General features: G+C 41.8%; 1 protein-coding gene across 1 annotated transcript in view; it reads left to right on the plus strand.

The window, feature by feature from the left end:
- The window catches only part of LOC122805613 (aspartyl aminopeptidase), a 1,034,351-nt gene that overhangs the window by 616,545 nt on the left and 399,672 nt on the right, over window positions 1–18,134 (plus strand). Inside the window, exon 9 of the mRNA XM_044075861.1 lies at window positions 13,491–13,568. Within this exon, the coding sequence (XP_043931796.1) occupies window positions 13,491–13,568 (78 nt within the window). The remainder of the gene's footprint in view (window positions 1–13,490; window positions 13,569–18,134) is intronic.

Here is an 18,134-nt window from a genome sequence, read left to right on the forward strand (position 1 = left end):
CCTTGTTCAAAGAAAAGCAATGGAGACCTATACTGGACTTGTCCGCTCTAAACATTTTTCTCATTGTGCCAAAATTCAAAATGCTGACGCTCCAGCAACTTCTTCCCATGCTGGGCAAGGGGTCTTGGCTGGTTACTCTGGACCTCAAGGAGGCATACCTGCATGTCCCAATCAGACACAGTTGCAGAAGAAACCTCAGATTTCTTGCAGGGTCAGAGCATTATCAATTCTCAGCATTGCCTTTTGGCTTATCTACTGCACCCAGAGTATTCACGAAATGCCTGGCATCAGTAATTGCACACTGCAGACTCCAGGGGATACAAATATACCCTTACCTGGACGACTGCCTTATACAAGCAGACAGCAAGCAAGCCTTGATAAGAAACTTGAATTATGTCATTCACTTGCTACAGGCTTTGGGATACACAGTCAACATTCAAAAATCAAGACTACTGCCATCCCAACAAATAATTTTTCTAGGAGCCAAACTGGACACAAATTCACAAATGGCTTTCCTCACAGAAGAGAAACAAGAACAATTACCAGATTACTTCAAAAGCCTAGCAAAGCACACCCAGATGACTGCAAGGAAAATCCTGCAGGCCCTGGGTTGCATGGCATCTTGCATTCTTCTGATTCCACTGGCAAGACTACACATGAGAAAACTACAATGGTACCTAAAAAGTTTATGGTCTCAACGCAGCCACAACTTAGAAGCAATTATTCCACTCATTCCATGTCTACAAAAGGAATTTTTGTGGTGGGCTCAAGCAAGCCAGCTAAACAAAGGCATGTCTTTCAACAAACCTCAAACAAGCCAAACCATTACAACAGACGCCTCAGATCATGGATGGGCGCCGCACATGGAGGGCAGATGTATTCAAGGGCAATGGGCACCCCGGGAAGTGCATCTACACATCAATCAAAAAGAGATGTTGGCAGTAATACATGCAATCGAGGCCTTCGGAAAATTTCTTCAGCAAGGCCATCTGCTAATAAAGACAGACAACACCACTGTTATGTGGTATATAAACAAACAGGGAGGTACTCTTTCTTACCCCCTCTGCAGACTAACAATGACTCTTTGGGAAAAGTCACTGAAACCGAACATACAGTTGCAATCCCAGTTTGTTCCAGGCAAGGACAATGTTCTGGCGGACAGTCTAAGCAGAAATATCTTGGATCCGCACAATGGATGTTGCATCCAGACATTTTTTCACAAATAACTCATGCATGGGGGAGCCCGGACATAGATCTTTTTGCCTCACACCTCAATCATCACCTGAAGAAGTTCTGCTCGAGGACACACCATCCTCAAGCCTGGAGAATGGATGCTCTCTCCTTCAGCTGGAACTCTCTAACAATCTATGCATTTCCACCTCTACCATTAATGACCAAGGAGTTACTGAAGATCAAAGCAGAACAACCGAAAGGCATTTTGATAGCTCTAGATTGGCCAAGACAGCACTGGTACCCATTACTAAGGAGCATAACTCGCACCAAGCTGTGGCCCCTGCCTCAATGGCCTCTGCTTTTGACTCAGCACAATTACAGGACGGTTCATCCCAACCTGCAAACTCTGCAGCTGGCAGCTTGGAGGGTTCCATGACTTCTCCCCATATCTCTCTCTCTCTCTCCAAGGAAGTTCAAGAGATCTTACTGGAAGCACGCAGACCTTCCACCAGAAAAACTTATTCAGCCAAATGGAAGAGATTCAACATCTGGAATGCCAACAAGGGTCAGGATGCATCAGTAATGAGCATCCCACAGATACTAGAATACTTGGCAGAAATGCTACATAAAGGCCTTTCATATTCTTCCATAAAAATACACGCTTCAGCAATTTCAGCAAAATACAACAGTGATCCACCTGTGTTTTCACATCCTTTGCTAAGACAGTTTCTAAGAGGGATAAAGAATATCAAATCTCCCAGAAAACCACCAGTGCCTGCATGGGACCTCAACTTCGTGTTGGAAAAATTAACTCTTCCTCCTTTTGAGCCAGCAGCATCCTCAGAATTGCAATTTCTCTCCTGGAAAACAGTTTTCCTGTTGGCACTTACCTCAGCAATAACAGTCTCGGAGACACAGGCCCTCATGGCAGTACCTCCATTTCTCATTTTTCATCAGGACAGAGTTTCTTTAAGAACCAATCCCTCATTCATGCCAAAAGTGATATCCAGGGTGTCTCTAAATCAAGCAATTCACCTGCTACCTTCTTTCCCAATCCTCAAAATAAAGGAGAAAAGCTGCTACACACTTTGGACGTACACAGACAACTGCGCTACTACTTGGACAGAACAAAAGCCAACAAAGTCTGACCAACTATTTGTAGCTTACGCAGCTGGAGTACAAGGAAAGGCAATTTCCAAACAAACAATTTCCAAATGGATAGGACGCTGCATCAGATTCTGTTATTCTTTCCATGGAAAAGGTGTGCCAGCCGATATCAGGTCAAACTCCACCAGAGCTATAGCCACCTCCGCAGCCTTTCTAAGAGGGGTGGCTACAAAGGACATTCTAGAAGCTGCTACATGGAGCTCTGTGCATACATTTTCCAAGCACTACAACCTGCCTTTATATTCCAGATCCCGAGCAGGCTTTGCTTCGGCAGTCCTGCAGGGCATTTTAGCTACACCATCTCTATCTTAGAACCTACCACCCCCAGCATGGCTATGGTATTCAACCCATATGTAAGGACTGCAGTTGCATTCTTGAAGGACATAGTACAGTTTTGTACCTACCATAAATGTAGATGTCCGATAGATATGCAACTGCAGTCAGGTTTTCCCTCCCTCCTACCCCTCTGTAAATTCTCCTTTTTGGGTCCACTCCCCTTTTCAAATTAGCTGGGGATATCTGTTATGGTGTAGCTCTTTATTACTGTTGTGTATGTCTGGAATTTTTTATCCAGCCTCTAAATTTAGCCTTCCTTGGAGGGCACCTGGCATCTGGGGCAAGAAACACTGAAGAAGATGGCGTCGACTGATGCTTTTATACCCCAGCCGCTCTGACGTCTGGGAGGAGGCGACATCAGCCGACGCCGGACCCAGACTTTGGAATCCGGCCAACCGAAGGGCTGCTTGAGGCAGGACAACCCATATGTAAGGACTGCAGTTGCATATCTATCGGACATCTACATTTATGGTAGGTACAAAACTGTACTTTCCTCTCCATTATATTTTGTAAATTGCAAACTGAAAAGTATGGTAATAGAACTGTGCTGTCTTCTAGCACATGTTTTGAAGTTTAAAAGTCTCAAAGATGCCAGTTTAAAACTGTTCTTTACATTTGTTGCATATTCTAACTTTACTCCTCTCTCTCCTTCAACACCCCCTCAAAAAATACCATCCGATACAACTCCCCCTACAGTAACTAGGGAACAGGTCCTTAATGCTCTCTTTATGGCCAATAACACTGCATCAATGGGCCCAGACTATATCCCAGGATGCCCTTTAAATAACATGAAACATGACCTATCAGGCTCTCTGGAATAGTTTTTTTAATGGCAGCCTCCAAACAAGCTTCATGCCTCACAAATGAAGAACAGCAACAGTCATCACTCTGCACAAAAATGCCCTATCTACTGACCCTGGAAACCTTAGACCCACATGTGTCACTAGTCTCGTATGCACCCCATGGAAGTGATCAATAATGGCATAGGAAACCATCAGGCACTGGACAAAACCCAGTTTGGTTTTGTCAAGGGCAGGTCATGCCTGCTTAACCTTGTGGATGTCTTTGAAAAGGTCACCAAAGCTATGGATGAGGACAAAACTGTTCACACTGCTTATCTTGATCTGGCCAAGGCATTTGACACAGTACCCCACTCAGGCATTGTTCATAAACTCAAGAGGTTAGGTAGTAACCCTTATGTCAATTGTTGGATAGCCAGCAGCTCACAGACAGTATCCAGAAAGTTAGAATAGGGGACTCCACCTCTACAAAGAGGCCAGTCACAAGTGGCATCCATAAAGGATTGGTCCTGGGACCATTCCTTTTTGGCATTTACTTTTCTGAAGTCAGGCCCAATGTCAAGAGCCTCTAGCTGATGAGATTTACAGACAACTCTAAATTAGGAGCAGCTATAGAATCCTCAACTGACACAAATATTCTCCAGGAAGGAGTGATACAGACAAATAACTTGTCAGATCTGTGGACTAAAACTAAATGCCAAAAAATGCATAATAGTATCCTTCAGGAAACCATTCACCCAGGTAACTATCATATTGACAACACACCCACCCCTAAGACTCTACCAAGTGAGGGACTTGGGGACACATGTAGACAGTAAACTAGGCTTTGACCATCACATGTCTACAGTAGTGAAAAAGTAATTTTATGCTGTGCAACTTATAAACAAAAGTGTGGCAGTTAGGTCTGAGGAGGTCATTATTCCACTATATTAAGGTTCATAGGTTGGTACTAGGCTATCAGCCCTAGGGCCTATACATATTCAGCATTCATCAGGCCTGTTATTTAGTACAGAGCCCCCTTTGGTATGTACCTAACCAGACACATCCAACAATTGGAACATCCACAAAGGTTCCTCACTGAAATAATTCAGGGCATAAGTAACAAGTCCTATGCAGACCGCCTCAAAACCCTATCCCTGTATTCTATCTCCTATAGGCTGTTGAGGGGAAATCTATATCCAGCATACATGGCATCGTTGGACCCCATCATGCTGGACCTTCTGCATATCCACACAACAGACAGCACCAGAATTACTCATTCTGAAGAATTAAACCTTGCCTGTGATATAAATAGGACCTGCTGGAGAGAATAGGTATGTATCCCAGAGACCGCCCCTTTTCTGGAACAAGCTCCCCATCAATGTGAAGCAAAGTTCCTCCCTAACCCAGTTCAAGTATAACTTGGACAGTTGCATGGGGCACAGGAAATTCATCTCTGGTTTGGCACCTATGTCTCTAATGGACACAGGCAACCTGTAAATGTTTCATCTCCCAGGCCTCTGCTTGCACTTATTAAGGGTACCAGAACTTGTCAGATTTGGGATGTACGGCTAGGGTTATAAAGGCCTCAGTGGTTGTTAGCCTAGTACGTACGTATGAACCTATTACATAGTTTCTACCTGCTTTCTTTCAAAAATGGTCTGTGCAAAATTTTCTTTAAAAAGTATTAGAATACTGCCAAAGCAATCTGGCAGACATTTAATAATGAGATTTATGTTTCTCAGATAATTTTTCTGTTTGAAATTCCATTAACTCAACTGCATATGTATGTCATTAATATATAAACTTTTTTGCATACATACTTTGATATTACCATTTAAGTGATTATGTAATGGATATCAACATTTTTCTTTTACTTAATAGTTTCGATATTAATTATATCTGCATTTCTTTTTTCATGTGACTGAATATTTTTGTTTCTTTTGAGTATTTTACAAAGTGGGACACTGGTAGTACTTCATATAACAAAAAAGCCAGATGTCCTTCAAGAATGCAACTGCAGTCCTTACATATGGGTTGTCCTGCCTCAGGCAGCCCTTCGGTCGGCCGGATTCCAAAGTCTGGGTCCGGCGTAGGCTGATGTCGCCTCTTCCCTGATGTCAGAGCGGCTGGGGTATAAAAGCATCAGCCAACGCCATCTTCTTCAGTCTTTCTTGCCGCGCGGTGCCCGAAGCAGAAGCAGTTCGCAAGTGCCGGTCGGCCAGCTCCTGTGTTTTCAGTTACCGAAGTCATCAAAAAGCTAAGTACCCCGTTGGGGAACCTTTTCTTGCCTCAGCCGATGTCAGATAAAACTGCAAAAGTTAATAACTGTTTGTCTTGTGGTAAACAAATACCTCATAAGGACTTCCATTCTTACTGCCTTCCCTGCCTTGGCCCAGACCATGACGTCTCGGCCTGTGCTTGCTTCAATAAGCGCACACTCAGGCGCCGGGCAGAATTTGCTGAAGACTTTTTTGGGGAAAATTACTCCTATATCATGCCGTCGGAACAACCGACAACAAATATTTCCAAAAAACGGAAGGACCGGGACCGACATTCTCGGCCCGCGACTTCCACTGACACCACGCCAAAACCTACCGCGAGTGCATCGGTCTCTTCAGAGGCGGTAATTCAACCGCTCCAGACCGACGACACCGCTTTACCGCTCACTTCGGCCCCGAAGGCTACCCCGGTGCCGGTTGTTGATTTTCCTCCTGAAGCCAAAGCCTAAGATTTGCCTGACACCATACCGGTGGACAAAGTTACTCCAGCACGTGGGGCAGCTAGGCCTCCGGTGTCTATGCCCATCAAGGCCTACACACGTGCTAAGGCTGCCACCCAGGCTAAGTCTCACCCTCCTAAATCTTTTTCCCAGGGTCCCACTTCTGATAAACAGATCATGACTTTAGCTGCAGATCTAATTTCCTTAATCAGAGGCTCCCAGGCTCATCCAGACAGAGGTTCTCAGCCTCCTGCAGACAAAAGGCCTAGGGTTAAGCAGACAGATACACTTTCCTCAGATGAAGCCTCTGGTGACTCAGACCATTCAGATTGCCAGGAAGAATCCTTCCAGGCCTACGAGGATTCTGATGCTGAGGATTCTATTCCCTCTGCCTCTCCTCCTGAGGATATTTCTTTCGGGGAAATTCTCCACTCCATGAGAGAGCATTTTCAGTGGCAGGGCCAGGATTTCTCCGACTCCAGGAAAAGGCTTCGTACATTCCTTAAGTTAGCCCAGCACAGGCCTTTAGCTATTCCACCTGTGTTAGATGTATTGGATGATGTGTACTCAGACTCGAGTGCTTCTCCTGATTCTCTCCCTCCTGCTCCTGTCAAGCCAGACAGATATTACAGGGTTCCTGAAACTCATAAACATCTCTTTAAGGCCCATTCTGTTGATCTAGAAACTATTTCTCAGGGGCCCAAAGGAGTGGCCACTTTCACGGCCAAAAATCCTTTGCCCGCGGACAGGGAATCTAGGTCCCTGGAGAGGTGGGGCAAAAAAGTTTATACCTCAACCACCCTTGCCATGAGGGCCCTTAACTGTCTTTTTCATATGTTTCAGTATCAGGATTTCTTGATGGATGATTTGCAGAAAAAGTTAGCCTCTCCTGAGCCTTTAGATAGAAAGGCCTTGCAGGATTTGGTTCATAATACACAGCAGGTTAGCAATCATTTTCTTCAGTGTGGTTATGATGCATTGGAAGCTTCATGTAGGGCAGCTATGACTGGGGCCGTCATACGTAGACATGCTTGGTTGAAAGAACAGGCATTGCCAGATCATGTTAAAGTAAAGCTTCTAGATGCACCTCTGGAAAAACGCAAGCTATTTGGTGCTAATGCTCAGGATGTGTTGAAATCAATTGAGGAAAAGGCTAAATCAGTACAAACAGCCAAAGATTTCCTCCAGGTTCAGCCACCAAGGTTCAGCAGGAATTGGCCTTCGAAGAATTGGTCCTTTCCAGACACTGACAAGTTCCAAAGGGGAAAAAACAGGCGTGCTCGAGGTAGAGGGCAATACCGAGGCTCCTACAGGGGCCGCCAATGGCAACCGACTAATCAGAGAAGTGGCGCAGGGACTTCTACTGCTCCACAGGGACAATCACAATGACTTGACTTTGACACCGCCTACCAAGGCTCAAAGAGAAGCACCTTTAGGCAGAAAATTATCCTTATTTTCAAAAAATTGGCACGTTTTAACAAAGGACAAATGGATTCTGGACATAATAGACCAAGGTTACAGGTTCCACTTACATACCTTACCAACAAGACAAGGCATGCCAAACCTGCCACAAAATCAAAGGGCAGAGGCACTCATACAAGTTTCAAAGCTGCTACAAATCAAAGCAATAGAAAAGGTTCCTCCTCAGGAACAAGGCCAGGGATTCTACTCAAGACTGTTCCTTGTTCCAAGAAAAGAAAAGCAATGGAGACCTATACTAGACTTGTCCGCTCTAAACACTTTTCTCGTGCCAAAATTCAAAATGCTGATGCTACAGCAACTTCTTCCCATGCTGGGCAAGGGGTCTTGGCTGGTTACTCTGGACCTCAAGGAGGCATACCTGCATGTCCCAATCAGACACAGTTGCAGAAGATACCTCAGATTTCTTGCAGGGTCAGAGCATTATCAATTCTCAGCATTGCCTTTTGGCTTATCTACTGCGCCCAGAGTATTCACGAAATGCCTGGCATCAGTAATTGCACACTGCAGACTCCAGGGGATACAAATATACCCTTACCTGGACGGCTGCCTTATACAAGCGGACAGCAAGCAAGCCTTGATAAGAAACTTGAACTATGTCATTCACTTACTACAGGCTTTGGGGATACACAGTCAACATTCAAAAATCAAGATTACTGCCATCCCAACAAATAATTTTTCTAGGAGCCAAACTGGACACAAACTCACAAATGGCTTTCCTCACAGAAGAGAAACAAGAACAATTACCAGATTACTTCAAAAGCCTAGCAAAGCACACCCAGATGACTGCAAGGAAAATCCTGCAGGCCCTGGGTTTCATGGCATCTTGCATTCTTCTGATTCCACTGGCAATACTACACATGAGAAAACTACAATGGTACCTAAAAAGTTTATGGTCTCAACACAGCCACAACTTAGAAGCAATTATTCCACTCATTCCATGTCTACAAAAGGAATTTTTGTGGTGGGCTCAAGCAAGCCAGCTAAACAAAGGCATGTCTTTCAACAAACCTCAAACAAGCCAAACCATTACAACAGACGCCTCAGATCATGGATGGGGGGCACACATGGAGGGCAGATGCATTCAAGGGCAATGAGCACCCCGGGAAGTGCATCTATACATCAATCAAAAAGAGATGTTGGCAGTGGGAGGCACTCATTCTTACCCCCTCTGCAGGCTAACAATGACTCTTTGGGAAAAGTCCCTGAAACTGAACATACAGTTGCAATCCCAGTTTGTTCCAGGCAAAGACAATGTTCTGGCGGACAGTCTAAGCAGAAACATCTTGGACCCGCACAAATGGATGTTGCATCCAGACATTTTTTCACAAATAACTCATGCATGGGGGAGGCCGGACATAGATCTCTTTGCCTCACACCTCAGTCATCATCTGAAGAAGTTCTGCTCGAGGACACACCATCCTCAAGCCTGGAGAATGGATGCTCTCTCCTTCAGCTGGAACTCTCTAACAATCTATACATTCCCACCTCTACCATTAATGACCAAGGTGTTACTGAAGATCAAAGCAGAACAACTGAAAGGCATTTTGATAGCTCCAGATGGCCAAGACAGCACTGGTGTCCATTACTAAGGAGCATAACTCACACCAAGCCGTGGCCCCTGCCTCAATGGCCTCTGCTTTTGACTCAGCACAATTACAGGACGGTTCATCCCAACTTGCAAACATTGCAGCTGGCAGCTTGGAGGGTTCCATGACTTCTCCCCATATCTCTCTCTCTCCAAGGAAGTTCAAGAGATCTTACTGGAAGCACGCAGACCTTCCACCAGAAAAACTTATTCAGCCAAATGGAAGAGATTCAACATCTGGAATGCCAACAAGGGTCAGGATGCATCAGTAATGAGCATCCCACAGATACTAGAATACTTGGCAGAAATGCTACATAAAGGCCTTTCATATTCTTCCATAAAAATACACGCTTCAGCAATTTCAGCAAAATACAACAGTGATCCACCTGTGTTTTCACATCCTTTGCTAAGACAGTTTCTAAGAGGGATAAAGAATATCAAATCTCCCAGAAAACCACCAGTGCCTGCATGGGACCTCAACTTCGTGTTGGAAAAATTAACTCTTCCTCCTTTTGAGCCAGCAGCATCTTCAGAATTGCAATTTCTCTCCTGGAAAACAGTTTTCCTGTTGGCAATTACCTCAGCAAGAAGAGTCTCGGAGATACAGGCCCTCATGGCAGTACCTCCATTTCTCTTTTTTCATCAGGACAGAGTTTCTTTAAGAACCAATCCCTCATTCATGCCAAAAGTGATATCCAGGGTGTCTCTAAACCAAGCAATTCACCTGCCTACCTTCTTTCCCAATCCTCAAAATAAAGGAGAAAAGCTGCTGCACACTTTGGACATACACAGACAATTGCGCTACTACTTGGACAGAACAAAAGCCAACAGAAAGTCTGACCAACTATTTGTAGCTTACGCTGCTGGAGTACAAGGAAAGGCAATTTCCAAACAAACCATTTCAAAATGGATTGGACACTGCATCAGATTCTTTTATTCTTTTCATGGAAAAGGTGTGCCAGCCAATATCAGGCCACACTCCACCAGAGCTATAGCCACCTCCGCAGCCTTTCTAAGAGGGGTGGCTACAAAGGACATTCTAGAAGCTGCTACATGGAGCTCCGTGCATACATTTTCCAAGCACTACAACCTGCCTTTATATTCCAGATCCCGAGCAGGCTTTGCTTCGGCAGTCCTGCAGGGCATTTTAGCTACACCATCTTTATCTTAGAGCCTACCACCCCCAGCTTGGCTATGGTATTCAACCCATATGTAAGGACTGCAGTTGCATTCTTGAAGGACATAGTACAGTTTTGTACCTACCATAAATGTAGATATCCGATAGATATACAACTGCAGCCAGGTTTTCCCTCCCTCCTACCCCTCCGTAAATTCTCCTTTTTGGGTCCACTTCCCTTTTTCAAATTAGCTGGGGATATCTGTTATGGTGTATCTGTTTATTACTGTTGTGTATGTCTGGAATTTTTTATCCAGTCTCTAAATTTAGCCTTCCTTGGAGGGCACCTGGCATCTGGGGCAAGAAACACTGATGAAGATGGCGTTGGCTGATGCTTTTATACCCCAGCCGCTCTGACGTCGGGGAAGAGGCGACATCAGCCGACGCCGGACCCAGACTTTGGAATCCGGCCGACCGAAGGGCTGCCTGAGGCAGGACAACCCATATGTAAGGACTGCAGTTGTATATCTATCGGACATCTACATTTATGGTAGGTACAAAACTGTACTTTGTCTTTGCACACACAAACTTCAATCAGGCTGGATCTACTTTTTTTCAGTCTGAAGCAGTGTTGTAAATCCATTGCTCCTTAGAGTTTTTTGGAAAGTTTTCATCTGCTTCGTCTTGTCTGAAGTCTTCTCTGAAGTCCTTCTTCTCCTGAGTCCAGAGAAAGGCTACTGATGTATGGAACTTGCATGTGATTTCCATACGTAGCATTCATATACCTGATGAGCCCACAGTATTGTATGACATCTTGACTCATTGATGCTGGAAGGATAAAATCCTGAGTTTCACTTACCCTAACCACTGTGTGAAAAGACCATTACAGTAGACATTATTGGTTATTTTGATATTAAGAGGGTACTGAACACTGAAATTGTAAAAAAAAGGTAATTGATTTATACCATAATAAAAGACATACCCTGCTGATGATTTCATGCTAGTTTATATGCTGTGGTAAAAATATATTCGTTGAGGTAATCCTTATGATCTAAAGCTTATCATAAGCACACTTCTTTTTGGTTCATTTCCATAAAGCATTTTCACAATTTTGAGTAAACTTTTTCATGGTGCTTTTCATTTTCCTCTATGTTACTAGGCACTTACTCTTACTTCTTTTGTCAAGTGTATTTGATACAGAAATATTTATGCAAATTTGCAGTGTTCTGATTAACAGTTCTTGCTGGTGGTCAGTGTGATCTTGTGCATAGCAATCTCCTAACTGCAGTGCATTTCTTTGAGATTTAAATTCAGCGACAAATGTATCCGTTTTGTAGCAGTATGGGGTTTTCTACCTTTAAATACAGAGGCAACAGTTACCCACTGAGTTCCAACAACATGACATGAATTTCTAGGAATACGTGTTTTTTGATGAGCACTGATTAATCAGTTGAAAGCCACTTTGAGCAAGTATGTGGTGATGTACTTTCTCCACTGTTGTGCAACTGTGGCATGGCATTGGTATATATAAGTTAAGTGGTGCAGGGGAACTTGCCCCTTGTAAAAAAAAAACTTTAAAAACATGTCTGAACGTAACTTTAAGCAGATTTTTTTTGTTTATTTTTCCATCTGAGAACAGACCTTTAATAAATTACCATGAATCCAAATTTCTACATACCTCAAACTAATGGCTGAATTCTCCAAGTGGCAAGGGCAACTGCTAGTTAAAGTGTCTGTAAATACTACTTGCCAGCTGCCTCTTATTTTGCTGTTAGGAAGCAGAAGTAAACCTTATCTGCCAAGTCAGAGTATATTTTACTGCAAGAATTTACTTACTTTATAGACATCTTGTGCGAGTTGCATTGCATTTGTAATGCCACCACGTGGGATTCCATCAGCGGCTTTACAGTCCACTATGTTATGGAGAGTATGCCCAGAATTCAGGCAGACATTAGCAAGCTGCTGTTGTAGGGTTTGCTGTTTTACATTTATAAAAGTCGTACAGCATTTTTATTAGAGTTTCTTTTCATTTAACTTGGGACCTTGTCAGTTCAATCCATCTTTTCATTTCACTGTTGGCTGAACCTGCTGTATTTCATCTGTTTAACTGAGCCACTTAGTATTAAATCTGCTTGGGGGTCTTTTATTTTATGTGCTTATTTAAACATTCATGATGCTACAATAAACAGCGACTGTTTAAGGAGATCTGAACAAATCTAAAATGTCTTCCTGCTTTTTAATTTAGGCTGTTGTGTACTAAGAAATCCATGATTAGATCTAACTACACCACTCCAGTTTCCTGATCTCTGGTTTGCTGGAGGGCAGCTTTTGGGTGCTGATTGGAAAATAAATTCTGAGAAGTTGGTAATACCTCTCTTATTATACGTAGTAGTTGATGTGACCAAGGATGAGTGACTGTAATGGAAGGTTGGCCTTCGTATGGAACTTACTGATAGTTCTTCTGTCAGATGTCAGCTGACATTTGGATGTTCATTTGCTGTAGCCCGATAAGCTATAACATACTTTTGATAGCTGAAAGAGAATTCATAACATTCTTGCTCTGAAAACCAGTCAGGCATCACTGAGGATCGGAAAACAGTCAAATTTTCTTTTATGCACTGGTAAGTGTTTACTTTCTCCCCATATAGTTACACCTGTCCCACATATACCCGAGAAAGTAAATGGAGGTCAAGGAAAAGACTGGATAAAGTCAGTGACTGCTGATAGGGGGGTCAATCAGCTGGTAAGATGAATTAGATTACATGTGCTTCCAGTTTGATTGCTAACTCATGTGACACATGAAATGCCATATGGAATTTATGTGCATATGTCTGTGGGGATTGCAGTTTGCTCTGTTACTTGTGCCTTTCATATAACAAAGTAATTCTTTCTGCTGTAATCCTAAAGTCTGTATGTACACTCCTTCATGTGCTGCAGCTGCAAAAAATAAGAACTGCTCAACAAGTTTTGATGCCATAAACTTTGTGTCAGAAGTTAATTTATTAAAAGTGATCCTAGTGAAACTTCTATATTGGCAAGTTCAGTCTCTTTGTTCATATTGGGAGCTTTGTTTTAAAATTGTTTCCTTGATTAAAATCAATTAATGTTTGTTTGCATTTAATTTGCTAGGCAATCGGTGGTGCCTTTGATGAATTTATTTTCTCTCCGAGACTTGACAATCTACATAGTTGCTATTGTGCCCTACAGGTAAGAACAGATTTATAGATGTTTATTTAATTCAAAGCATTTTCATAGAAGGAAACCTTTGGAAAAAGAAAACATATTCATATTGTACTGTGATAGTGTTCCAGTGGCACAGATTAAGAAAGCCTTGCCTCTGTAGCCAAGGTGACCCAGGTTTGACCAATGGCTCATATGGCTGCTGATGCCAGCTGTTTAAGATGGGTGTGCCCATCCTGAGGGGAGTGGAAAGTTGTGGCAGAGCTGGCCACAAAATGCTGTGATCCCTCAGAGGAGGAACAGCGGTACAGATTACAGCCTGTTATCCTGCTTTCAAATCACTAATCCACAGCTTGATAGTAGCCTTGTTAACTGGTGTGCAGCAGCATGCATCTGCATGCAGAAGTCATTGTGGGACTGCATAGTGGCACAGACTGTACATCTCCCTGCCCATGAATAAACACAAGACCAGTTGAAATGCCATCATAGCTGGGATGCTTCTGAGGGTACAAAGCAACTGTCATGGCTGCTTGAATGATGGTCCCTCCAGATGTCTGTCTTCTATAGGGTTCGGGTTGGCTCTGCACCATGAGAGAATAAATGGGCCCTAGCCCAATGGAGAAGGTTTGATAGCTGACAGGCACGGTAGAAGGAAAAAAAGTTTTACTGTGGCCCAACATACAAAATTTGTCTTGAAATAAATTTCCATACTCTCTGGTCACTACTTTTGTTTTGCATTTATTTTTGCATAGCTGTAAGATATATGCATTCTTTTTTACCCCATACTTGCCAGCCAGCAAGCTACCACCAGCTGGACTCCCACTTATTCATTCCCCATGATAGGGAGTCTGTCCCCAGAACCAAGGCAGTGGGAGCCATCTAGAGAGACTGCCATTCAGGCAGCAAGGAAGGCTGTTGGAGTCCTTGCTAGCATCCCAGCTCTGAGGACATTTGAATGGCGTAATCCAGCCCTCTTGGTGAAGGGATGAGCAACCTGCATCGCTGCATGGAGCTGTAGTGCCCTCACTAGTGAGGGCTACAATCGTACAGTGGCTTGGTGGGTTGAAAGCCTGACCTCAAAATGCATGAGTAATGCTTCCCCTCCTTCATGGGATTATGGCAGTATGTGCCTTGCTGTGCCTCCTCATCCCTGCCTAGGATAGGCACACCCATCTTGTCTACTGTGCCAAGTGCCCGAGCCACTAATCAAACTGTGATTACCTGGGCTGTAGCCAAGGCTTTATTCCTCTAAGCCCCTGGGGCTGGCTATACAACTGAGATATGTAGTATTTTATATGATATTTTGTTTATATTCAACATTATTTGTTCCTGGTTACTTTTTGCAACATAGTTCTTAGAAGAAGGGAATTACACAAATGAAAGTTGACAGAAAAGGTAAAATGTGATTTTATTTTTATGTATTTACCTTTGCTGGTAACTGGACTGCATTTTGAACATGTTAACAGCACTTTGTATTGTAAGTAATAATGATGCAAGAAAATTAAGCTCTGCATTTTTTTAAAATTTTTAACACTCAAACTAAATACAATTATGCGTGTGTACGTAACCAAAAGTTTGCTGGTGAGGTAAAGTCTGAAATCTTGGATTCAGCTTTAGATAAGGAGGTATTGTTTTGTTGTTCTGCTATCCAAGTTCTCAAACAGTATGATGAAATTGAGAAATTAATTCAGGGAGTTTCCAAGATATTTCATGTACCCCAATACAAATCTTGTAGGCCTCCCCATTTTACAAAAAGCCATATAAACAAAGCCAGTCTTTTTTTAGCAACTAAAATGCAAAAAAGAAGTGATCAGAAGGTAACAACAACAAAAAAACAGAGGCCTTTCAGAAAAGGGGACAGATTAACAGTACAGAATGACTATGCCAGCATTCCTTACCCTCTTCCTTTCCCTCACCCAATATCTCTAAAAATATGTTCACAAAACTCGTCCTTGACATGTTCTTTGATGTTACAATTGGTGAAGGAGGGTCACAGATTGGGAATACTTTTCCATTGTCTGAACCATACATCATTTTTTTTCTCGGGTTCTTTAGTCTCTACACACTTAGAGAGTCATAAAAACAATGTCTTTAATTCAAAGGGGCAAAGGCTTTTACTACAGAATGTTTCTGTAACCAAAGTAAGAGGCCTGTTGGAGACCAGTATTTGATCTTTCATTTCTAAATCTGTACATAAAAGTTCCGAAGTTCACAATATTGACTTTACATAGAAAGTTACCTCTCATTCCTTACATAAGTTGCGCAGTAACGCTAGATATAAAATATGCTTCCTACCACATTCCCATAGTGATAGGCTTCTGGGAATTTCTAGGGTTTTGTGTTTGTCGGTCACATCATAAGTTATCTGCATTATCTTTTGCTTTATCTATTCACAAAATTACTAGCCCTGGTCATAGCTTATTGCAAACTGAATGGCATTCTCATCTTTTCTTGTTTACATGACTTGCTTATCTTTGCAGTCTTAATTCAGATGTGAAGAGTCATTAACTTGGGTTATGTCTTTCTTGACCAATCTTGGCCTCTATATATAAATATCGCAAAATCCTGTTTGACTCAGTCTTGCAGGATTGTTTTTCTGGGATGTCTTATAGATTCTTCTTTTCAAAAGGCCTTTTAATGCAAGATAAGGTGGATCTTCATCTGGAATGTTTCTGGAACTTCAGTGAAGTTCAGACTTAATTTCTCAGGATCCTAGGATTCATGGCTTCTCTGATTTTCATACTTCTGGACAGATTATGCATGATAAATATATTATGATTTCATGGACCCAGCATTTTCATTGTCTGGTGTATCAAATTCCAGATTGGGCCTTTATTAAAAGAGAACAGCAGTGGTCGACACAACACATTCAACTGAACCCATGATCCCCTTCTCTCCTCAGACCCCAAACCAATCTGTCACCACAGATTTGTGAGATTTTGCTTGGGGAGAGGTTCCTGGAGGTGTAAATGTGTAGTACCTTTGGTATACTTCAGTCTGACCAAAGCACATCAACTTGAGAGACGTTGTTTGTGATCCATGTCTTGAAACCTCTCCATCACATGTGGTCCCCAGGACCTCTTTAAATGATTACAGACAATACCACAGTCATACCATTTATAAACAAACAAGGAAGTACAAGGTCTTACCACCTATGCAGGCTGGGCTGGCAGTGATTGCTTGGGAGTTAGCTGTTCAGACTCCCTTAACCTTCCAAGTATTTTACATTCCATCAGAGCAGAACATAGGGGCAAACAAGATAAGCTTTACCAGGGCAGACCCTCTTGAATGGAAACTGAATGAGGGGATCTTCCTGGAATTGATTTAGTTGGGGGAGCACCTTGAATAGATGTCTGCTTCTTTTTAAAGCAGACAGCTAAGCACATTTGTCTTCAGGGCTGCTTGCAAGCAAGTCTGGAATATACATGCATTTTCATTTCCATAGAAGGAAATGCTCTTTTTAGTGTCAACCCTTTCCACAAATATGAAAAAGCAACCAGGTACTCTCACCACGAAGTAAAGTAGACAGGCAGTGAGTCCAAAGTGAACCAGAGCTCACTACAATTCAGCAACAATGCACTAAAAGGCAACAGCTTCCGCTAGTTCAATCAGCATTAAATCACAAATTGCAAGAAGCAAGGAATTCATTCAAACAGGAACCATAAATCCACTTCGTAGAATAACGAGAAATCCAAAATGTGAGAATAAAACGTTTATTGTGAGCGCTTTCGCGTGGTCACCACCACGCTTCTTCAGACAGTACAAATAAAACTCTAACCATCTATTTATATAATGATGCATCTAAAAAGGCGCCAAAATAAAACAATCAACTCAGCCAATTAATCAATTTAAAAAATATATACTAAAGAATAATATAAAATACCAACTTTAAAAGGTATTTATAGATATTACAGTCATTTTAAAAAGACTTAAATACAAAAATGATGCTGAAGTATTCACGTAAAAACCATTGTTTAATATGAGTTTCGAAATACTGAAAATCTTTATATTAATAGTGTTGGCAAGTATATTCATGAGCATTGAGAGTAGAATTAGATTAAATGAAGCTAAATAAAGTGAATAATCTAACATAAAGCAGGTAACCCACATAAAGCATTCAGTACATTTAGAATGTTTAAGTACTAAATATTATAAAATATATAAAATATATATATTTATTTAACATGACATAAACTGCAACGGGAATTTACACATAAAACTTATTGCATATTGTATATGTAATATATTATAATGTCTTACAACGCAGATTATTTTGTTGTGAAGTATAACAATATATAAATAAATAAATAAATGAATTGATGAATAAATAAATAGAAAAATTTTATAAAAAACTCTAAAACCTGATATCAAAGCCTAGGTCGAGTCATTAACAAATATTAAACATTAAATCAGTAAGAATAATATTGTGTATACATATTAAATATAAATGAATAAAATATGAATCATATCTTATTCGAGATTGAATAGTGTAATATGAAATGCATGTATATATGTAATATAATATATGATATAAATGTATGAATAAATATAAGAATGTATATGAAATATGGACTTGAATGAAGTAAATAGACA

This window comes from Protopterus annectens, chromosome 6.part1 (genome assembly GCF_019279795.1).
Source record: "Protopterus annectens isolate FY-2018-M chromosome 6.part1, PAN1.0, whole genome shotgun sequence".
Lineage (NCBI taxonomy): Eukaryota > Metazoa > Chordata > Ceratodontiformes > Protopteridae > Protopterus > Protopterus annectens.